We start from the raw sequence: 23,963 nt of genomic DNA on the forward strand, positions 1-23,963 counted from the left end.
TCTTCCTGGAGAAGGTCCAGACCATCTATAGGGCCTTCCCCACCACTGCACAAACCAGTACGGGGCCACCCATCCAGCAGGATCAGGTGGTGCTAGATTCTCTCCCCTGTCTCTCTTTGGAGTCTTACACGGCATTGGCCCTTCGAGTCAAGTCTGGGTCGCCGGTTGACCCGCTCAAGCCACCAATGTTCAGAGACCAGACTTTTGCTCGCCCGGTCTGCGACTTAATCAACATGTCGCTATCATCTGGCCAGGTGCCTTTGAAATGGAAGCATGCGGTAGTTATGCCCATTTTGAAAAAACCATCTCTCGACCCCTTAAAATCGGAGAACTACCGCCCGATTTCGCTTCTCCCGTGGCCAGCCAAACTCGCGGAGGTGCATGTTAACACCGCCCTCACTGATCATCTGTCGCGTGCCAACATTCTGGACGACACCCAGAATGGTTTTCGGGCCGGCCACAGTACGGAGACAGCATTGTTATTTATGGTCGAGCACCTGCGGGCAGTTCTGGATGCAGGTCAAACGGCGGCGCTTGTTTTGTTAGACCTAAGCGCCGCCTTTGACACGGTCTCCCATGAAATTCTCCTGCAGCGGCTGGAGGAGATAGGGGTGACTGGCACTGCACACCAGTGGTTTCGTTCGTTTCTCAGGGATCGTTCCTTCTGTGTGGCGTCCCCGCCCTATCAGTCCAAATGTCATCCTCTGTCTCTTGGGGTTCCGCAGGGTTCCTCGCTGAGTCCCACGTTGTTTAACATCTACGTGAGGCCGCTGGCTGAGGTGGTGAAGCTCTGTGGTATGACCATGGTGTCATACGCAGATGATACCCAGCTAGCGGTCACGATCAGCGGGGACTCTGGGGTGGATGCCCCAAGATTCAGAGAAGGACTTAGGGCGGTGGCTGGTTGGATGACGTCCAACTGTCTCCAACTTAACGCCAAAAAAACGGAGGTGATGGTCTTTGGGAAGCGGACGGACCTTTGGGGAGATACCTGGTGGCCCCCTGAGTTGGGTCCCACCCCCACTCCGGTTGCGGAGATCAAAAATCTTGGTGTCTGGCTGGACCCTTCCCTCAACTTTGTTGGTCACACTAAAAGGACGGCGGCGTGCTGCTTTGGCATCTTGCGCAATCTGCGACCTGCCCTTAAATATTTTGATGCCGCAACCCGTCAACTTGTGGTACAAGCAACGGTTTTGGCTCGGCTGGACTATGCCAGCTCCCTTTTCATAGGGTTAAACCAGGCCGAGCTAACCCGACTTCAAAGAGTGCAGAACGCAGCGGCCAGAGCAATCGTAGGTCTTCCTAGGTTTTGCTCGGCCGGTCCAACCTTGCGAGCCTTGCATTGGTTACCCGTTAGGCAGCGGATCCATTTTAAAGTACTGTGCATATCTTTCAAGATTCTGAAGGGCCTACCGCCTCCCTTACTGTGCCAACTTTTGTGCTCTTACATCCCGGGCCGCACTTTGCGTTCGTTGGACCAAGAACTAGCGGCAGCCCCTCGGTTCAAACTCAGTCGGGCGGGGGGTCGCTCTTTTAGGGTGCGGGCAGCCGCGCTCTGGAACGCTCTCCCCTTGAAACTCCGGACCCTTGGCGACTTGCTTTCCTTCCGCAAGGCCGCTAAAACCCTTCTGTTCTCTGAGTTATGTTAAAATCCATACCCCCATTTTTAAATAATATTTTCTGTTTTCTGTTGTGTTGTGTTCGCCACCTTGTCGGTGCGCCGGGACGCTCCTTCGCTGGAGCAGCCGTGCGCAATACAAATAGCCCTAACATAACATAACATAACATAACCCTCTGGTCTAAAACCGTGCTCTGTCCTTCTACTTTGACCGCACTAAAGAATTTCGGATGGACGATCAACTCTTCGTGGGTTATGTAGTGCCAAGAAAGGTTGGGCCATGCACAAATGTACCATCTCTCAATGGGTTGTCTTACGCATCAAGATCTGTTAATCTTTTGCAAAAAGGGAACCTCCAGTAGGACTGCGCGACCACTCTACCAGGGCGACCACAGCCACTCCTGCTTGGGGACGTGGAGTTCTGATGGTTGACATCTGCCAGGCAGCCACATGGTCATCCCTGCATATGTTCACTAAACATTACTGCCTGGACTGCTAAGTCCGGAGACATGGCTCCTTTGGCCGTTCTGTTCTCCAGGACTTTCTGGTGTGAACTTAGTTCGCAGACCCACCACCAGGGTTGATATTGCTGGGGTATCTATTCAAAGGTATGAAAGATTCCTTACCTTGGAATTACCCCCTGGTATCAGACTGGATCTGGAGAAATGTTGTCGTAGCAGTACGCCTGCTCGTCTGTAGGTGGCGTCGGTTGAGTCCGCGTTCGTCGTGGTCGCCGGGATGACGTTGTGGTGTCTACTTAGACTCCGCCCCTGAGCGCTGACATCAGTTCTGACACGACTTTCCACACCAGAAGCGCAGAGCCATGCAAGACACCGACTACTGGTGCACATAACTAGGGCCCTAGAAGGGAATCCCTTACCCTAGAAGTCTGTTCGCAGAACGGGGAGGATAGGGGGGGTGGTAAGGAATCTATAACTACATATGGCTCTTACAGATACATTGTTACCAAAGGTAAGTAACTTGTTCATCTGAAATCGACTGTAGTTATAGAATAACTACATATGTCTTTTACAGATACATTGTTACCGAAGTTAAGAAACGTATTAGATTATTGTCATGAACAAAATGACGACAGATCCAATAAGGGATACTGAACATATGCATTTTTTAAGTTTTAATTGAAAATAGGAACTAAAAGTACAAAGTCCTAACCGCAAGTAACTGGTCGCGATAGACCAGGTCAGAGTCAAAAGTTAATGCTAAGCCCAATAGATTTCTGGGTAGACAGAGGAACCATGTTCGTCTCTGTGGAAAGTTTACCTTTTGACTTAACTACTTTTTCCTCAATAAACAATTCTGTCAATGAGTTGTCGGTGGGGCAAGCTGCATCAGAAGGTGGACTCGACAACTAGGTAACGGTGTGTTCCTCAACGAAAGTGGGAAAGCTCTAAGCGGGCGAAATCTGTGCCGAGGAAGGCCTCGACATCTATCAGGTTCTGCTTGGTATTGGTCCAGGTGAATCCCTCTACACTTGGACTTTTAAAATGTTCTGGAAGTTAAGCAAGTCGGCAATTTCAAACAGTGGTTTGAAGGATTCTGCTACAACAGCGATCCAGGTGTCCACTGGGTCACCAGGCAGAAAGAGTGTAAAAAATGTTCAAAGTCCCACAACTTGCTGTATTGGGACAGGCAGGTCCAGGTACTTGATGGTTAGGATTCAAACCAGCAATGTCTAGTTGTAGCTGGTCATCCAGGCTTCTTCTAAAAGTTGGCTTTTTGCAGCGTTTTTGTCTGCAGTTTTACAAAAGGTCCACCAAGAGGCACTTTGAGTCCACTGCTTTGTCTTGGTTACATGTGGGAACAAGTCCAGCCCGTAGGATTCTCATACAAATCACAGTCCTTCTTTTGTCTTCCACAGGTCGAGAAATGTTGTGAAGAATGTACACAGTGCTGCCTCATTTGTACCTGGCACTAGCTTGTGGATGGGGTGACTCTTGGCTCATCCCTAACTGAAAGGACAAAATTCCCAGCGTAACCCTACCCAATTTTGCAGCAGTGGCTGTGTGTCCTGCTGCATACAATCCCACAGAGCCCCTCTTTACCTAAATGTAGCATGCCAGAATCTTTCTTCCCCTTGTGCAAAGCTCCTGTGTCCACCATAGGTGTGGCCCAGAAAATGAGCAAACCCTCCCTTGTGTTCACTCAAAACCAGTTCTGGGGACAGCTCTCTTCCCACTGAGATTGTTACCTGGCTGTCAAGGACAGTAGAAGAGACAGGCCCAGGTGTGAGCTACATCTGCCTGTGACAAGGCAGGCCCCTTCAAAGATAATGAAGTTGTTTGACCTGCCCGGATGGTCATGCTATCAGAGGAACCGGACAGTTCCCCACACCCAAGCCTGCTGTCCTCTCTGGGAGCCAATTCACACATCATTAAGGAGCTATTCAGTTTGTGGGCGACAGTTTGCTCATGCATATGCGCTGCTAGAGGCTATTTGTTGTAAATCCCAACTTACAAATGGATTGGTAATAAATATTTTTAGAGTCTAAGGATAAACATATTTTTATCTGGTTCCTAGGTGGATATAACATTATTTCGTTTTAATATTCAATCTCAATGCTTTACTATGGAATAGCTAACACTGATACAATGAAAATAGTGGTTTAGGCCTGTTCACTATAAGGGCACGTTTAACACGAAACTGGTAGACGTCCTACTTTTAAATACCAGAACACTGCCTTATGATCACATAACGATAACTTAGAAGGGACTCATTAATATCTAAAAGGATGTGAAAAGAGGTTGTTTCAACAAGCCAAATGTGCAACTTCAACCTGCACAGCCAGGTTACTGGTGGCAGTCCTGTTTTTCAGCGATGGCACAGAATGCTGCAGTCCACTGGTGCCTTTTAACCTACAGGCCCTAGGTATACTTTGTACTAGGGATTTATAGGTCAGTTAAGTCTAGCATTTAGGTGTATACCAGCTTGACATGTTTTAGGGGTCAGAGTACATACACTGGACAGCAGTGACTACGCCTGCAGAGTAAAAAAAAACAGCAGCAGAGCCTAGCAAAAAGTTGGGGTGACCACTCAAAATGGGTCATTTTCCTACTCTTTCGACATTTTGTACCCCTCTGTCCCCCATCGCTCAGAAGAGGTGTGTTAGACCTGACACCCTTGGCGTGGTTTTCCCCCTTCTTTTTGCCTCTGTCTCCTGTATTTTTGATGCTGTGCTGGATTTCGTTTTTGCTGGTTTAGATGCTTTGGACACTCTGCCACTGCTGATCAGTGCCAGAGTGTAAGTGCTCCCTATGTAAATTGTCATATTGATTGGGTATACCTGATTGGCATATTTGTAACACCATGAAGTCCCTAGTAAAGTGCACTGTGTGTGCCAGGGCTGGTGATGGCAGATGCTACTAGTGGGCCTGCAGCGCAGATTGCGCCACCCACATAAGTAGCCCTAAAATGGTGTCTCAGGCCTGCCAGCGCAGTGCCTGGGTGCAGTCAGTGGATTGCCATGTCCGCCTGGCCAGTGTCCCCACTGGCTGGGCCTAACCCTTCCCTGTCTGTGCACATCAGTCACCCCTATGGAAGGCTCAAGGTACCCCCCTGGGCCGGGTGCAGTGTATGGGTAAGGTAGAGCATGTACTAGTGCAGGTCACATGCTCTGGTAGTGAGCAGCAGCCATTTTGTGTGCTCACTGCTGTAAGGTTATCTTGCTCCATAGAATAACATGGGGGAGGCTGGTCCCAATGGATACCAGCCTATCTTCTCATAGGAACAAGATGGGACATAAGTGATTGATATCCCTGAACTCAGAATTTAATAACACATCTTTTAGTAAAGGTTGTTTTTAAATTCTGTGTTTGAGAATAGTACTTTTAGAAAGTGGCTGTTCTCTTGTCTAACCTTTCTGTGTGTCTGGGCCTGTTTGTGGATTGACTGTCTGGCTTGAGGGTGACAGGGGCTGCAGAGCCCCCAGGAGGTTGTCTGAGTCAGCCCATGGATGAAAGGCAGCATCTGCTGCCAGGGAAGTGGGAGGAGATAGCACCTGATAGTGAATAGGGCTGTGCCTGTCTGACCACAATGCTGGCTCCACCTCCCTGCTGGGTGACTCACCTCTGACCCTGATACTGAGAGGAAGAAGGAAGCCAGGAAAGCCCCAGTGCTCAAGCAACACCCAGAACTGGTTTAGACCGGGCTCAGGGCCCACTTGTATAAAGACTTCAAAGACTTTTTGGGGTACAAGAGATTCTACAATCAAGAGGAACCTCTGCTGGAAGAAGGACTGCTGAAGAACTGAAGGAAGATTGCCTTGCTGTGTGCTCTAAGGGCTGACCTGTTCTGCTGACCAACTGAAGCTGAGGAGAAGAGGGACTTTGCTGTGTCCTGTGACCCTGCTTACTTGATCACCAAGAGACTTTGCTGTGTGCTGTGTCTCCTAAACTGAATCTCCAAGGGCCTGAGAAGAGCTGGCCTCCTGTTTGGTAACTCAGGAACAAAAAGGTTACCGAAGACAACAAAGCCCTGCTGTGTGCTGCAGAGATCGTGAGCTGTTTACTTAAGCTGTCGATCGTCTGCCCGTGTGGAGCGCTGGCTGCCCTCTGTCTGGCTTCAGAGCGCCGCGCTGTGTATTGCCTGCCCATCCACTGCTGTGCCGGGATATCAACGTGCTCATCGGCACGTGGGAAGTGGTGGTAGTGCGCCCGAAAGCATTTCCAGGACGAAGGAATCCTTGTGGGGGATTCGCGATACTCAGATCGCCCTTCTGTCCTTGGGCGCATTAAATTCATTTGCCTGCAATTCACCGCCGCGGCCCGGGGGCCTGAAACTGATCCGAGTGGTTCCCGGAGCTGAAGAAACAAACACGAAGAGGCCGCGACCTGATTGGCCGAGCCCCGAGGAGAGCTGCGCTCTGATTGGCCCTTTGCAGTAGGCCTGCCCTGAGAGCCGCACTCCGATTGGCCGAGTCGTCCTGCAAGTGCCCCGCGTCATAGGGGCCTGTTCCAGGAGCCACGCTGCGAGTGGCTGACTCCTGGAAGCTGCGTGACGTCATCAGGAGGCTCGTCCGTGGAGCCGCGACAGGATTGGCTGGCGGGACCGGGACATTCAGGAAGCAGCCGCGAGCCGTGAGAGAAGGGCCGAAGCCGTGAAGACCGACCCGACCTCGCCGAGGGATCCCGTGTGTGTGATCTCTGCCCCCTGGCCTGTGCCCCTGCGCTGGAGCGCCGAGTCAGCTCCCCGCCGCTCCCCGAGGACCTGAGAGCGGGCGGAGGGCTGCTGGGACCGGCCGGGGCAGAGAGAAAGTCTGCACTGCTGGCGCAAAGATCAACGGTGAGGCGCGCTGAGAGTGCCTGGGGCCAATCAGGTCGAGGGACTGACCCTTGAGGGAGATCACGCGCTGATATTATTTCACAGAGCATATTAAGGGCATTTGTTCAAGTAGATCAGTAGCATTATTATTTTACTACTGAACTTTAGAGACTTGAGACTGATTCGTATGAAAGAACTTCCTGAACACAAGAGCAACCAATTAAGATTAAGTGCAACATATTCCTGAAGAAGTGATTATCGTGTATTGTTGATTTTTACTGCTGCAACTATATAAAGTTATATTTTTTATATATACTTACCTGTGTGGTCTCAGTTTGTGGTGGATGGGGAGTCATTGTTTGTGTTAAGTGCAACTATTATACACCTTGCCTTAGGGATAAGCCTGTCTGCTCGTGCCAAGCTACCTAAAGGGTGAGCAGGGGTTATCTACTGTGTGTAATTCTTCACCCTGACTAGAAGCAAGGGTCCCTACTTGGTCTAAGGTACTTACCTCTGCCAATTAGAGACCCCCAGATCTAACAAGGAGAGACTCCATTGAGGGCTCATTCCACCAGATCTAAGGCTGATCCCACTACATGGGATGGGAGTGCCCATCCAGATATCTGACAGGATGGTATGTGGGCATCAGTGCACACGTTCACAAAGCACTAATGCTTTGCCACTCATGTCCTTTGGCATTTTGTCTGTTCAGTTTAGACATTTTAGATTGAGCCATTCCACAGACCTGTCACCTTGGGAGGTATTGCTTGGTGAGGAATCTGCAATTTGAAGTATCCATCAGAAGAACAAGTTACTTACCTTCAGTGGTGCTCTTTCTGGTGAATACTCTTTATCTAACCACACTGCTCTCGCACATCCCCGTTTTGCAAAATGCTCTCTTTTTCCGTATATAAAAAGGTATAAATCTAGAGATCTACACAGTCATATCTGATCAGTTATTGAGCTCCTCATCCAAGGGCGTGGACAGAGTCGAGAAAGAAAATTACATCACTCAATTTTATAAATGATGTGTGAGGCTGTCATTAGTATTTTTCCAGTTTCTTCCATATTTTTGTTGCATGTGGTGTTCTTTCATGTCAAAGAATATTTATGTGATCATATGTTTTTTAATAGGGCACCAGCACCAAAAGTGAAAAAAGGGAAGAAAGAAAGTAGCAGTGCAAGTGAGAGTGGCAGTGAAAATGATGTGGAAGTGATCAAAGTCTGGAATTCACGATCACGAGGTGGTGGGGATGGAACTGCAGAGGAGGGACCAAACAACAACATACCTGCAAAGTTGGAAGCGAGTGAGTATTTTTGTAATGCATTTGGTCTGCGTTACCTGGTGTTCACGTTTAGTAGATGGAAGCATAATATGCACATTCAATTTGTTTGTTATGGCTGTTAAGGGCTTGCCAGGCTGTTAGCACATCCAATATTCTAATCTTCACCATAGCAGCTTTCTCTCTCTGCATAGAAACTATTATTGTCACGCCCTGGTGCATGATTTTGTACCTGGATAGCAATACCAAGTGTTTTCACAGGCTGCCAACTCTAATCTGTAGCTTCCTCGTGGTTGAGGAAGGATGTGTGCATTGCCAACATCTAGTACTATTTTTCTTGTGCTTGGCTGTCACTCTGCTGGCCTGGATTCATTCAGTGCACCTCCAGTTGTTTTTCCCCCACAGCATAAGTTGATCTGCTTTCTGTTTGTATTTACTTATGTTTTGCCTGTAAATGCACAAGCATTGCTTCAAGTGCTGATAAGATATTCGTTGAAGCACCTTGGCTTGGGCTCCAGTCTGTATGTCAGTGACTTGTTTTTGTTGATTGCAACTTGAATGCTTAGAATACTTCAGAAAATGATAAATATGGAGCCCCTGAAGGTGCACCATGTATGAATCTTGCCCCTTGTTCTGTTATTGTCTGCTTCAGTGGCCAACTTTGCTGTCTCTACCATCTACTGTTCCAGCTCTGGTGCTGCAGGCCAGTCTGTTACCCTTAACTGCATAGGTGGTGTCTGATGACTTCTTGCTGATCTTGCCACATCTGTTTCTGGCCACATCTTCGGGACTCCATCTCCCAGAATCACCGGGGGAGTGCGGAAGGAGCCTGTTGGAATGCCCGCGCCGCCGCACACGCTCAAAAGTGATTGGTGCCTCCCGCGACGGGCCAGTCATAGCCTGGAGGAAGCTGGGCTGGGCCTGGCCTATTCTCTTGGCCAGTTACTGGAGACATTCCCCATACTCCTAGTGGAGCACTGTGTCTACCCTGCCTATCTGCTGGTGAACTCGTGGCGATCTTTCAGTATTTAAGGAGAAGGTAGGAGGGTGTTTGGCCCTATTTCGCCTCTGTATATCAACTAAGTGAACTGCTGGGGAGGCCGCCTATTGAGTGTGGCGGATAGCACTCGCACTTATTCGTGCACATCGTCACTTTGGCAGCATTTGCATAGCTCTACTGAGCCCACTGGGACTAGGTCATTGGAGCCTCCTTACATTTGTCTATCAGGACTGAGGTGACAAAGGTTATTGTAGTTTGCCTTTTTATTATTGAAGTTGTAATCCTCTGACTCTTTATAGACTGCCTATTGAGAATTAAAATGAGTAAAAAGAAGGTTTTTAAGGAAAAGCAAGGGCCTGGAGCTGTTGGGACACTGGAAGCCGCCTTAACAAGGGTTGAATCTGTCCTTACTCATGAAATTGAGCTAACTGAGAGAAGGCTTTCCTTGGACTCACTGATTGTGCATAAACGTTCTTCTCTAGGTGGAGGAGCCTTAGCCACTGATCAATTGAATTCTGGGAAATTAATAGGCGAATCCAGGTCTGCTGTAGCTACAACAGCGAATTTATCCTCATCTACTGATACTATATCTGAACGCTGTAATGCAACTCAGGAGCGATTGACGCCTGTCCAAGTGGAGAATGACAACTCAGACGCAAAGTCTAGGAAAAGGAAGGGAGGTGGCCTTTTAAAATAAAAAAACATTGAAAAGGGCTTGCAAAGAGAAATCCACAGGGAACGAGGAATTGGATTTGGGACCTCCTTTACACCGAAGATCTACTAGAACTACTAGGCAAAATTAAACTATCAACCCTTTTTGGGGGACAATCATGTTTATGACTTTGTTTTTTTTAAAGAATAGAGACAATGGTGACTGTACTTTTAAGTATGATAATAAGATAATAATAATAATAATAAAAATAAGACAATGGCTCCTCCCCTGGACTACAGTGCGCATGGGCATCCTCTCCATCCTCAGATTGTTTTTTTCCGCCATTGGGTTTGGATGTACTTTCTTAACTCACGTTCGGAATCGATATAATTAAACTTTTCACAAGGCCTTAGGGCCGTCGGTATTGTCTTTCGTTCGGTGCCACGTGCTTGTTACAGTTCTTAGAGCAAAAAGAATCTTCTTCTGCAACCAGCTCGTTTTTGTAAGAAAAAAACGTATGACCGAGCGTTCTCTGGGGCAGCACCACAAATTTGGAACGCTCTCCCCCCAAGCATTAGAAGAATTTCATCCACTGCAGCATTCAAAAAAGAAGTTAAATTGTTCTATATGGGAAAATTTCTACAATGAGTACTGACATCATTTACTCTGGATATATTCTCTCCACATCTGTTCCATTCTCACTCCAGCATCTCTCTTCACTAATTTAAGAGGACACATTTGTAACATACTTGATAGGGTGATATAATGGCGCTTCGGATATATCTGTTATACGCTTTCCCGAAATGTATTGCTGTAAAGAGTTTGTTTGTTTTCTGCAATCTATGGTTTTAAATGGTTCTATTATTGAGACATCTCTGTAAAGCGCTCTGATACCCCCGACAGGGTCATGTTCGCGCTATAAAAAACACGAAATAAATAAATAAATAAGTCCTATATAGTATAAATTATCCCAAATAGAGGAAAAATTATCTTCTTTGGAGGTTTCTTATCTTTTGAACCAGGTGCCCCCTAATACTATCGCGTTAACAGAAGAAGTGAGGTCTAATCCTCAACCAGGTAGCGTGCCCCTCATGGTGCCCGATGTGGATAATGATAGCCTGGGAAGTCATGATCTTCAACTAACAGGGCTGTCTGTTGATTTGCCGGGTTCTGTTTGTGAATCGGCTAAAAAGTTGAGAGCCATTGCACAGAATAGTCTCTACCAGACTCAGGCACATTGTAATAGTGAGAATACTGGTTGTACAAGATCACGTGGTGAGCCACAAACATCTAATGGGACCACGGTTACCCACCCTTATGTTAGTCATTCTATTCCCTCTACCCGCCCAAACGTCTTGCTTGGGAAGGGGAGATCCTCCGTACCTAGCAGAGACTGGAAAACCTAAAGAAAGGTTAGATCTCCCGCCAGCAGCTTGTATGTATGTTATAGTCTTAGCTAATGTCCCTGAATTGAAACCAAACTCGATAAAAACTACGGAGCAGTTACTACATAAATCCCGGCATTGGCTACCTAACTGCTTAGGAGAAAATTGTAATGTGCATCTAAATATTATTATGGCTCGGAGGGTTACTTGGGTAGGAAGAGCTCCTAAGACTATTAAAGGTAACTGTATTATATTGAATTTTAATAATCATCATATAGTGGGTTAACTATTATTTGGGTTACCAAGTATACCATCATTCCATTCCGCAATGTTTGCCCTTCCTTTGGTTTTCTTTTATAAACCTTATGTTCGAGGCATGTGGGCTGCTGAATTCACATCTTATGCATAGATCGCCGCCTAGTGTTGGGTCCGGATGATTGCACATTGTTGTCCTGGAAGAGTCTTCGAAGTATCACGAGATAGGTGGCTCCTCCCCTGGAGTACAGTGCGCATGGGCATCCTCTCCATCCTCAGATTGTTTTTTTCCGCCATTGGGTTCGGATGTACTTTCTTAACTCACGTTCGGAATCGATATAATTAAACTTTTCACAAGGCCTTAGGGCCGTCGGTATTGTCTTTCGTTCGGTGCCACGTGCTTGTTACAGTTCTTAGAGCCGGACGTCGAGGGCCGCTGCCCTTTTTCGACACCAAGGCCCCATCAATGATCGATGATGGAACGGAGCCCGTTCAAACGATGCCCCGTTTGCAACTCAAAATACCCTCACATCGATGTGCACCCGGTGTGCAATAAATACCTATCACCGGACCACGACGAGGCCAGCTGCATGGCCTGTTCTCGATTCAGGTCGAGGAAAACACTTCGGCGCGACAGTCTGCGCGGAAGACCGCGCCCGACCCAGAGAACATCTTCGAGGAAGACGACGAGGCCGTGCAAGAGGAGGATCCTGATCAACAGTCGGATCCCGCGTCAGAGCAGAACTCAAACTATGATGAGGGCGAAGAAGACGACTACGTCCATGAAGAAGACGTCGTCGAGGTAGGAGACGACGCACAAGCCATCGGAGCCGTCGATGACGACTCAAGCGATGAGCAAGGCCCAACAGCAGTCGCGGGGCCCGGTAATGACACTATACCTTCCAAGGCTCAGGTCCAGGCATCGCCGGAAGGCCTTAGCCAAGAACTTCATCCACATTCTATAGCCCCGCTTCAAAGCCCGGCTAAGAATATTTCTAAAGAGCCATCGGTCGATCAACCACAATCAGCGGTGAAATCGAAACCGAAATCAACAGACACTAAATCAAAACCGAAACTGTTGAAAACAGTCATCGGATCGACGACTTCGGATCCAATCAAATTAAAAAGTGTCATCGACCCCTCGGGGTCAAAAAAGGGTGTCGGCCCGAAGATCGGAGCGCCAAAGCCTGTATCTAAAGTCAAGCACGTCACGCTGTCGACGTCCAAGTCCAAAGATGGCGACACTAACAAAAGGACTCAAGGCTCAAAAGACTTTCGACCCAAAGCTTCAGGCCTCCAAGCTACTATTGGTCAAAGCCTTCGAGTCGACAACCAAACTCGACCCGAAAGAGCATATCAAGTCGAAGCAAAAGAGCGTGGCTGCTGCGCACCAAGAGCTCGAGTCGACGCATGGCCACGAACAACATTCTGATAAAACGAAGTCTGTCGGATCGAAGGCGGCGCCAACCTCAAAGCAGGTCAGTCCGTCTCCAAAGCTTGCACCACCAATAAAGTTCGGACTGCCCCCGACTGCGCGCCCTAAGGCTCTCCAGCTACAAAAAAGCACCGACACAACAAAGAAGTTGTCGGTGGCCTTGAGGACTCAGCCCATAGAAGAGGACGTTGTGTTCCAAGCGCCATCCTATGATAAGCAGTCGAAACTATTCATCAACTCCGATTCTGGAAGACTCACTATTTATAAAAGAAAGATCATTCCAGAAACTCCTATGGAGTCATACAAAATCCCACTCAAAAAGAAAAGGGACTCTACCACCTCGCCTACTCTTTTTGAACCTATAGAGTCCTATGGACAGGAATATACCTATTCTCCCACACACACCACTGAGGATGTGGGGGAAGGATACAATGAGGAAGAATTTAATTATCCTATTGACACAGATCAAAAGGAGTCTCAACCCTGGACTGACCCTGTTAACCCTGGTGAGCCACACACCACGCCAGACACTCAGTCCTATGCGGTCAAAACCTCGCCCACTGAAGATACGGCTGCGTTTAACTCATTAATTGAAAGTGCAGCCATTAACCATGATGTTGAAATGCACGCTGACCCGGTAGAAGAAGACTTTTTGTTCGATCCCTTCTCAATTTCAGAAAGATCGGTAAAAACATTGCCTATGCTTAAGGGTGTCCTTAAACACGCTGGTGACATTTTCAAAGAAACCACAAGGGCAAGGGTTGTGAACCCCAGAATTGAATGGAAATACAGGCCTGCGCCTGTAGACCACACGTATATCAAAGGCCAGCTCCCATTGGACTCTATGGTAGTGGCTAATGCTCGTAAGAGAGCGAACTCTCAAACAAGTGGTGATGCTCCTCCTCCGGACAAAGAATCCAAGATCTTGGAAGCTTCTGGCAAACGTGTGGCGGCTCAAGCAGCAAATATTTGGAGAATCTCAAATACACAGGCCCTATTAGCCAGATATGACAGGGCTCATTACGACACGTTAGAGCAGCTACTGCAACACCTGCCTGATGCTTATAAGGAGGGAGCGGAAATGCTAATACAGGAGGGGAAGCTAATTTCAAACGCATCCATTAAATGTGCGCTAGATGCAGCAGACACAGCAGCTAGGGCCATCAACACAAGTGTGATGCTCAGAAGGCATGCCTGGCTCCGCATCTCTGGTTTCAAGCCAGAGATCCAAACAACTTTACTCAATCAGCCGGTTAACCCTGACTTTCTATTTGGTCCCGATGTAGACACGACCCTAGAAAAAATTAAGGAAGACACTGAGACAGCCAAATCCATGGGAGCTCTGCAGTCACAACAGTTCAGGGGCGGTTCTTTTCGTCGCTCCGGTAACAGGGAAGCTTCTAGAGGTCAGGCATCGCAGCAAGCCCAATACAACAAAGGAGGAACACAAACCACCTATAACAAAGGCAATAGGGGTGGATACCGTGGGAACCGCACCAAAGGCAGCGGACGAGGAAATAATAATTCCAGATCCTCCGCCACCAATAAACAGTGACGTCTTGTCACTGCCCCCAGACCATTTAACACCGGTCGGGGGAAGACTTCAGCAGTTCGTGCCAGTCTGGGAAGGCATTACCACGGACAGGTGGGTGAGACAACTTATCCAATACGGCTATTGTCTAGAACTAACCTCCACTCCACCCAACATACCCCCAAGGCACCGTCCTATGTCCGCAAAGCACATGCCCTTATTGCAGCAAGAAGTCATCTGCATGCTGCAAAAAGGGGCCATAGAACTTGTGCCTTTAGAACAACAGGGTACAGGGGTGTACTCACTGTACTTCTTAATCCCAAAAAAGGACGGGTCTCTCAGGCCCATTCTAGACCTCAGACCCTTGAACCAATACATCTTGTCAGAACACTTTCACATGCTCACTTTGCCGCAAGTTCTACCATTGCTCAGTCAGGGGGATTTCCTAGCAACCCTAGACCTGAAGGACGCATATTTCCACATTCCAATTCACCCAGGTCACAGGAAATATCTCAGATTCACCATAAACAACCAGCATTACCAGTTCAAGGTCCTGCCTTTCGGGTCACTACGGCCCCCAGAGTGTTTACCAAGTGCTTAGCGACAGTAGCTGCGCACCTTCGGAGACAACACATCCATGTCTATGCTTATCTGGACGACTTGCTTATCCAAGCGAAGTCAGCCCAGCAATGTGCCAGCCACAGGTCCCGCACAATTCACCTCCTACACAGTCTAGGTTTTTCACTGAATTACCCAAAATCTCATCTTCAACCCGCACATGTACAACAGTACCTAGGCGCGGACATAAACACCCTGGCAGCAACAGCACAACCAAATTCAGCAAGAATCAACAGCATGCAATTGCTGATTCAAAAATTCAGACCCCATCACTCACTCCCAGCGCAAGTGTTTATGCAGCTGATACATGCGTCCGCTTTAGGAGTGCTTGGCACGACAGTGGAACCAGGCTCAGGGACATCTAAAGGACCTAGCGTTGGTGACCGGTCGTGCACACAACTCTCTGCATTGGTGGAACACACAAAACCTTTGCAGGGGACGACTGTTCCAAGAGCCTGTACCACAGATAGTACTAACAACGGACGCATCTCTCCAGGGCTGGGGAGCGCATGTCCTCCATTATGCGTGCAGGGACTATGGACAACGCAGCAGCAGAAGATGCACATCAACCTACTGGAACTGATGGCAATCTTCATGGCGATGAAGGCGTTCAAATTGCATTTGTGCAACAAAGTCGTGCTGATCCGGACGGACAACATGACTGCAATGTATTACATCCAGAAGCAGGGAGGGACACACTGTCCACAATTGTCACACCTAGCCCAAAGCATGTGGAAGTGGGCCATTCAAAGAAACATGTTCCTCATGGCAGAAAACCTCCCAGGCAAGGACAACCAGATGGCGGACCTGCTCAGCCGGCACAGCCATCAAATGCACGAGTGGGAAATACATCCCTCGGTGCTACAACCGTATTGCCAGCAGTGTGGTCATCCAGAGATAGACCTATTCGCCACAAAAGAAAACGCAAAATGCCAAACCTTCGCCACCAGGTTCCCACACCCGCAGTCTCAGGGCAATGCGATATGGATGAACTGGTCAAACAAATTTGCGTACGCTTTTCCTCCAGCACCGCTCATACCGCTGGTGGCGCGCAAACTGCGACAGCACTCAATGACACTCATCCTAGTTGCTCCAACATGGGCACGGCAGGCATGGTACACCACGTTCCTAGAACTTTCAGTGGTGCCTCACCAGCGACTGCGACTCACACCCAGTCTCCTCACTCAGAGTCGTGGAGACCTTCAGCACCCAAATCCGCAACAGTTGAGCCTTGCAATATGGCTCCTGAGGTCATAGTTTGGCTACCTGAACCTGCCCCCTGACTGTATGAACATTATCAAGGAGGCTAGAAGGCCTACAACAAGGGCATGCTACGCGGCAAAATGGAAGCGTTTTGTCATTTATTGTTCCAATAATAACATAAATCCGCTCGATGCATCAACGCAAAACATTATATGTTATTTGTTGCACCTACACAGATGCAATCTGGCATATAGTTCCATCAGGATACATTTAGCTGCAATAGCAGCTTATCTTCAAAACAGACATCACCTTTCCCTTTTCAAAGTGCCTGCCATTAAAGCTTTTATGGAGGGACTCAAAAGAGTAATTGCCCCCAGACACCCGCCTTCATCTGTCTGGAATCTAAACATAGTTCTCACCAGACTAATGGGACCACCTTTTGAACCTCTTCACTCTTGTGAGATACAATTTCTCACATGGAAAGTGGCATTTCTAGTCGCAATCACATCGCTAAGAAGCGTTAGTGAGCTGCAAGCCCTAACTATTCAGGAGCCTTTCATACAGATTCATGCTAATAGGGTGGTGCTGCGTACCAACCCTAAATTTATGCCTAAGGTGGTGTCCCAGTTCCACATTAACCAAACAATAGAACTGCCAGTATTCTTCCCAAATCCACATTCAGTGGCAGACAGAGCACTGCACACACTAGATGTTAAAAGAGCTCTCCTGTATTACATAGACAGGACAAAAGATTTCAGGAAAACTAAACAACTGTTCGTTGCCTTCTCTCCACAGCACAAAGGCCACCCCATTTCCAAATCGGGTATAGCCAGATGGATTGTTAAGTGCATACAAATCTGTTATCAAAAAGCTAAACGCACATTAACAGTTCCCCCACGAGCGCATTCAACACGCAAGTTAGGGGCAGCCATGGCTTTCCTAGGTAACATTCCTCTAGAGGATATATGTAGAGAAGCCACATGGACCACCATACATACATTCACCAAACACTACTGCGTGGATGTACACTCCAAACAGCAAGCTGCTGTAGGACAGGCTGTTCTCAGAACTCTTTTTCATACTGCTGCAGCAGGCACGGGCAACCGCCGCCAGGAGGAAACTGCTATACATTCTATGCATAAGATGTGAATTCAGCAGCCCACATGCCTCGAACGGAATATGCTACTTATCAGTATGCATCTGTTCTTGGCATGTACGGCTGCTGATATTCACATCGCCCTCCCTCCTCCCCGGTGCCTGTCGCAGCTGTAGCACTCAAACTTAATCTCTAGCATGGACATCACTTACTGTATCATACTCCATCCCTGCCACAATGGCGAAAAACAATCTGAGGATGGAGAGGATGCCCATGCGCACTGTAGTCCAGGGGAGGAACCACCTATCTCGTGATACTTCGAAGATTCTTCCAGGACAACAATGTGCAATCATCCGGACCCAACACTAGGCGGCAATCTATGCATAAGATGTGAATATCAGCAGCCCTACATGCCAAGAACAGATGCATACTGGTAAGTAGCATATTCCTTTTCACCCCAGCTTCCTATTTCTAGATTACATACTACTTGGAAGTCCTCTCGTCACCCGTTTAATCAACTTCTTCCTCCCTTAGTTTAACCTTTTCCTCTTAGGAAGTCAGATCTGACCTTACTCTCTAAAGTGGTTGCTTGGTCGAGCAGTAAGGCAGTACCAGAGGACAGTGTAAAGCATTTGTTGTACACACTCAGTCAGCAAAAGGGTTCACACACTCAAGAACTGAACTTCAGGTAATTTGTTGTTATATCCTCAGATATAGTTGTTTTATTTTTAGAACCAACAGTTATAAAAATATACTTTTCAAGTTATGAGTACACATGTAAATACTTAGCAAATGGTCTCACACACTCAAGAACTGAACTCTCTGCCAATTGTTTTTATATCAGAAGATATAGTTGTTTTATTTTAGAACCAATAGGATCTAAATATACTTTTCTCAATATGAGTGACTTTAGGTAATTCCTTTGCAGAATGGCAATAGACTTGGTAAATATAATAGTTGCAATAGGCAACACAATTCTAAACACAATTTAACATTGAGCGCAATGGGTTTTTCTACATAAATTCCGTTGATTACCTTCAGGATTACTTTTCTATCCACAGGACTGGATCCTGGATTCAGTCCCGGGACCTAAGCTGTAAACAGTTAAGTAAAAGCGTTTTGGTTACAGTTGTGATTTGTAAAGAATATAAATGTATTTTCAAAGTTGACACTTGGATACTTTTGAGAGAAAAACAAGCAATGTTATCCTATGGAAGGAAATTCAAGTGACAGGTAAAGTAGGTTCTCGTTACTTTTGTAATCCAGTACTGGACTCCTAGGTTCAGCAATGGGACCTCTTCCTAAGATAGGTAAGTATTTGCGTTTCAGTAGTTGATAAGATTTTGAAAGAATATTTGTAATTTGCAAAAAATCGTCACTTAGAAATTTCAGATAAAATCAGTCAATGGTTTCCTATGGAAGAAAATACAAGTAACTGGTAAGTACAGTTATGATTACTTTTGCGGTTCGGTACTGAACTAGAAATTGCAGCCCTGGCTTCTCTCCTGATCCCAGGTGAGTATTTCGGAAGTCGTTATTCGGCTGATTTTAGAGGAATATTTTAAAGTTTCAAAACTCCACACTTAGAAGAAATTTCAGAGAAAACGAGTCAATGTTAGCCTATGGAAGGAAAGTGAGTTATCGGCTTTCAGGTGAGTACTCGACTGGTGGAGTTAAGGTTCTGGGCATGAACTCGGGTCTCCCAGGGTCGGAAAGGTACACCCTCAGCGGCACTGGGGCAGCCGGGTGCAGAGAGAGTAGGCCGAAAGCAATCCAATAAAGGGTAGGGGGCCTTTGGTTGGTGGCTGCAAGCAGGCAGACCACACAGCTGTGGGAGTTGAGCTCCTGGTCACTTACTCAGGGCAAGTGGGGAAGTAGAGTAGGGTAGTAGTTGCCCTTCCAGCGGCACTCGGGCGGCTGGGTGTAGGGTGCTTTTGAGCCGTCGGGCGCTCAATGTTATCCAATGGGAAAGTTGCAAAGTGAACTAAGGCTCGGGGACGGAGATTCTTCAGGTGCGACCATCACTTTGAGAGGTAAGTTGGGTTCTTGGAGAAGAGGTAAGTACCCCAAAGGAGGGCACAGGGGGCCATAGGGCGCCGGGTACCGGGGTGGCTTTGGGTGTCGGGAAATGTTATCCTCTGCTGGTCGCGGTTGGGGGGGTCCCTTGTTCTGAGGCTGTAGGCGTCGTCTGGGTCATCGAGGAGGGTCTTTGGGCACTGGACTTCCGGTCCCAGTCGCTGGGGAGAAGTCCTCATGGTCTTAAATCACTGGGGCACGGGCCGGGTTCCGCATGTGCGGAGTGGGATGGATTTGCGGTTCCTGGCTGGCACCAGGGGTATTGCTATTGGAGCAGAGACTCTGCTTAGGGGAGTCCCAGTCTCTGAGAGGGTCAAAGCAAGCAGGTCCTCTGGGTTTTCCATGGTTGCTGTCTGCAGGAGTCGCCGGGATTTCGCCGGGGCAGTTTCCAGGGTCGACAGGCCGGTAGGGCTGGGGCCAAGTCAGTTGGTGTCATCCTGCTGTTAGCAGCTGCACAGCGGGTCTTATTCAAATTGATCTTCTTTCTTGTTTTCCTATCGGGATCTGAGGAAGGAAGGTTCAGGGTGCCCCTAAATACTTAATTTAGAGGCGTTACAGGTAGGGCAAGGGCAGGGACCAATAGGTCCCTGTCCTGGGGTGGGTACACCCCCTAGTCTGCTCCTTTCCTGTGGGAGGGGGGCAGGGGCCTATCTGTGATTGGGCAGGGCTCCCCATCTTCAAGATGGCTGCTGCCCGGGGTCATGCTTCACCTCTCCTCTCCCACCTGAGGGGTGAGGTTGGCACAGGCTGGCACACCCCCCTTCCTGACGTAGGGTTGCCCGCCAGTCTTCTCGCCAGAGTGGGGGTCAGAACCAGTGGGGGCCAGTTGCTGAGTACAGCAAGTGGTCTGGAGAAGCTCACAAATGCTGCAGGCCTTTGAAGCTTCCCCATGCCCATCCTGGGGGAGGAGACCTAGCACCTCGCCCAGGATGTGCATTTATGCAGGCCCAGGAGAGCGGGGCTCTCCATCCAGGGGTCCAGCAACATGTCTGCTGTGGGGCAGCCTAAGCAGCCTCTCAGACCAGACGTGGATTGTAGCTTAGGTTTTCAGGGGGCATCTCTAAGATGCCCTCTGGTGCATTTTACATTAAATCCCACACTAGCATCAGTGCGGGTTTAATGTGCAGAAAAGTTTGATATTAAACTTGTCAGTCTTCAGTGTAGCTATTTTGGTGCTGTGGAGTTCGTAATGAAAACCTCCCAGCACCATATACTCTTAATGGCAGCACTGCACTTACAGTGCCCAGGAATGGTCCTGGGTACTGTAGGGGGACAGGGCTCATGCACCTGTGCCCACACCACTGGCATAGGGCACACAGCTAGAGGGGTGACTCATGGATGCCAGGGCAGTGGGCTTTTGGGCATGGCACACAGGGATGTGTGCCATGTCGACTCTTTGTTTAGTTCTGCCCCTAGAGACACAGCCTGCAAAGGCAGTGTGTGTGTGTCAGGGTTCAGATCCTTTATGGGTGGCACAATAAGTGGTGCAGCCCTTAGGGGTCTTCTCTGCTCACAATGCCCTAGGTACCTAGGGTACCATTTACCAGGGGCTGACAGGTGGCCAGGGATGCCAATTGGATTTGTTTTAACACAGTTTTTGGAAATGAACACAGGCCCTGGGCACCTGATTGGCAGGAGCCCAGGGCACACTCAGTCAAAGCACATCAGCAATTCATCAAAAAGTGGGTGCATACCATGCAAGAAAGATGGCACTTTCTCACAGGGATATTTTAGGGGTGGGAACAATAGGAAGAAATTACAAAGGGAGAGCTCGGGGTAACTACAACGGAACCTCCCCCCACTACCAAACAATGACTTCCCTCCGCTTCCTTCAGACCATTCCACTCTGTCGTAGGAAGACTATCACAGTTCCTACTTGTCTAGAACAACATCACCACAGACAGGTGGGTGAGACAAATTATCCAGTATTGTTACTGCCTGGAACTCTCCTCTACCCCTCCTCACATACCACCCAGACAGCTGCCAATGTCCACAGAACATCTGACCCTTCTGAAGCATGAGGTTCTATCTCTCTTACAAAAACATGCAATAGAACCATTGCCTCTACATCATCAGGGTACAGGGGTTTATTCCCTTTACTTTCTCATTCCATAGAAGGACGGTACTCTCAGGCCAATACTAGACCTCAGGCCCTTAAACGTGTACATACAATCCGAAAACTTCCACATGGTCACTCTGCAAAAGGTTCTTCCACTGCTCCAACAAGATGATTTCCTTGCCACTTTAGATCTCAAGGACGCCTACTTTCCCATTCCTATTCACCCTGCTCACAGAAAATATCTACAGTTTGTAGTGGACGGTCAACACTACCAGTTCAAAGTTCTTCCATTCTTTTTTTTGCAGTTTTATATAGCGCAAACTAGACCCGAACCGAATCAGGTATCAGAGCGCTTTACATATTTTCCAGTTACGTTACATGAGGACACACTTTCATTTTAGGCATGGGGAGATTAAGTGCTTTGCCCAGAATCACAGGAGGTTTTGGCGTCATTACCGAGACTCGAACCCAGATCACCAGGTCCGAGGTCGAGCGCCCTAGCCATTAGGCCAACTCCTCTCTCCTCTCTTTCCCTCATTCGGATTGACAAAGGCGCCCAGAGTATTCACAAATGCCTCGCAGTGGTAGCAGCCCACTTAAGAAGACCACATATTCTTATGTTTCCTTACCTGGACGACTGGCTTATAAAAGCCAAGTCACACATAGATTGTCTACAACAAACGCACAAAACAATCCAGCTGCTGCACGACTTAGGGTTTACAATAAACCTTGCCAAGTCCCATCTTCAACCATCCCACATCCAACAGTATTTAGGAGCAACAATAAATACTTCCAAAGCACTAGCATTTCCCAATCCTCTCAGGATAGACACTATGCTAGCTCTCATAACCAAATTTCAACCACAAAAATCATTACCAGCTCGAGTTTTTATGAAGCTCATAGGGATGATGGCCTCCTGCATTTTAATTTTCCCTTACGCAAGACTCCAAATGCATCTATTACAGGAATGTTTGGCACATCAGTGGAATCAAGCCCAGGGATAACTCACAGATCTGGTGTTGGTGGACAGCCACACACATTGCTGTCTGCAGTGGTCTAACACACAAAATCTTACCAGAGGGCTGCCGTTCCTGGACCCACTTCCACAGATAGTGCTAACAGCAGACGCATCGCTCACCGGCTGGGGAGCTCCTCTCTTAACCCTTACCATTCAAGGTCTATGGACCCCTCAACAGAAACTCCTCCACATCAATCATCTGGAGTTACTGGCCATATTTCTTGCTCTCAAGTCCGTTCAGGTACACCTCGTTGGCAAAGCTGTCCTCATCCGGACGGACAACATGACAGCAATGTATTACATACAAAAACAGGGGGGACACACTCCCTACAGCTTTCATAGCTAGCACAAAGCATATGGAGTTGGGCCATGCTTCAAAAAATATACCTCTTAGCAGAGCTTCTACCTGGGACACACAATCAGATAGCGGATCTGCTCAGTCGTCCGCTACAACAGTGTTACGAGTGGGAACTTCATCCAAAAGTTCTTCATCCCTTCTTTCAAATGTGGGGCCATCCAGACATAGATCTGTTTGCCACACACTTAAACACAAAATGCCCAAACTTCGCCTCTAGGTATCCACACCCACTGTCCAAAGGCAATGTGATATGGATGAACTGATCTGAAAGAGACACGTTAGTATTAGATTCCTTACCTTAGAATATCCCCAGGCGTCAGACTGGATCCGGAAACTTTTGCGTAGCAGTACCCTTGCGCGTCGGTAGGCGTTGTCTGCGGCTCCGCGTCCGTCGTGGGCGCCGTGATGACGCCGTCGGAGTACTTAGACGCCGCCTCCGCGTGCTGACGTCAGTTCTTCTTTTTTCCGCGCCAGCAAGCGCAGATTTGGAAAAAGCAGTAACCCTAGTCAATTTTTGACTAACTTTTTGATCACTTTTTGATTGTATTTCGAGTCTCTCGACTCCGAACGGTGCCGTAGGGATGCCCGGCTTCAAGCACTGTGACGATTGCGACCGCCTGATGTCGGTCACGGATCCTCACCGCGTCTGTTTATTCTGTCTGGGCGTCGACCACGACGACAAGGCCTGCTCCGACTGGCGGGCCCTCTCTTCGAAAGCCAGGCGGGAGCGGTCCCGCAGGCGACTCGAACTCCGGCAGTCGGTCCCGCGCCGCGAGAGGTCCCGATCCCATGGGAGGTCGAGGGGCAGGTTCGCGGGCTCCGAGCCACCACAGTTCCGAGGGTAGGCCGCACTCCCCCGGGTCGAAGTCGTCGTCAGGTAAGAGGCACAAGAAGTCCAAGCGGCATCATCGCTCTTCGGACTCCCCCCGACGCTCGCACGATGCGGCCGGGGGTTCGGGTGACACCACCCACGCGGCTCCGTCGGAGTCGCGGGCGCCGCGTGCAGCTCCACACCCTCCGGTCCCTGGGCTGAACGCGACGCAGGAGGAGATCGAGCGCTTCCTCATGGCCATGAGGAAACTCTCTCCTCCGGCGGGCT

At 48.4% G+C, this 23,963-nt stretch overlaps 1 protein-coding gene across 1 annotated transcript in view; it reads left to right on the plus strand.

Annotated features, from left to right (window-relative positions):
• Positions 1-23,963, plus strand: part of ATRX (ATRX chromatin remodeler) — a 1,815,989-nt gene that overhangs the window by 1,225,829 nt on the left and 566,197 nt on the right. The window contains exon 27 of the mRNA XM_078688830.1: positions 8,030-8,202. Coding sequence (XP_078544956.1) covers positions 8,030-8,202 — 173 coding nt within the window. The remainder of the gene's footprint in view (positions 1-8,029; positions 8,203-23,963) is intronic.

Source organism: Lissotriton helveticus, chromosome 4_1, assembly GCF_964261635.1.
Source record: "Lissotriton helveticus chromosome 4_1, aLisHel1.1, whole genome shotgun sequence".
In the NCBI taxonomy this organism is placed as follows: domain Eukaryota; kingdom Metazoa; phylum Chordata; class Amphibia; order Caudata; family Salamandridae; genus Lissotriton; species Lissotriton helveticus.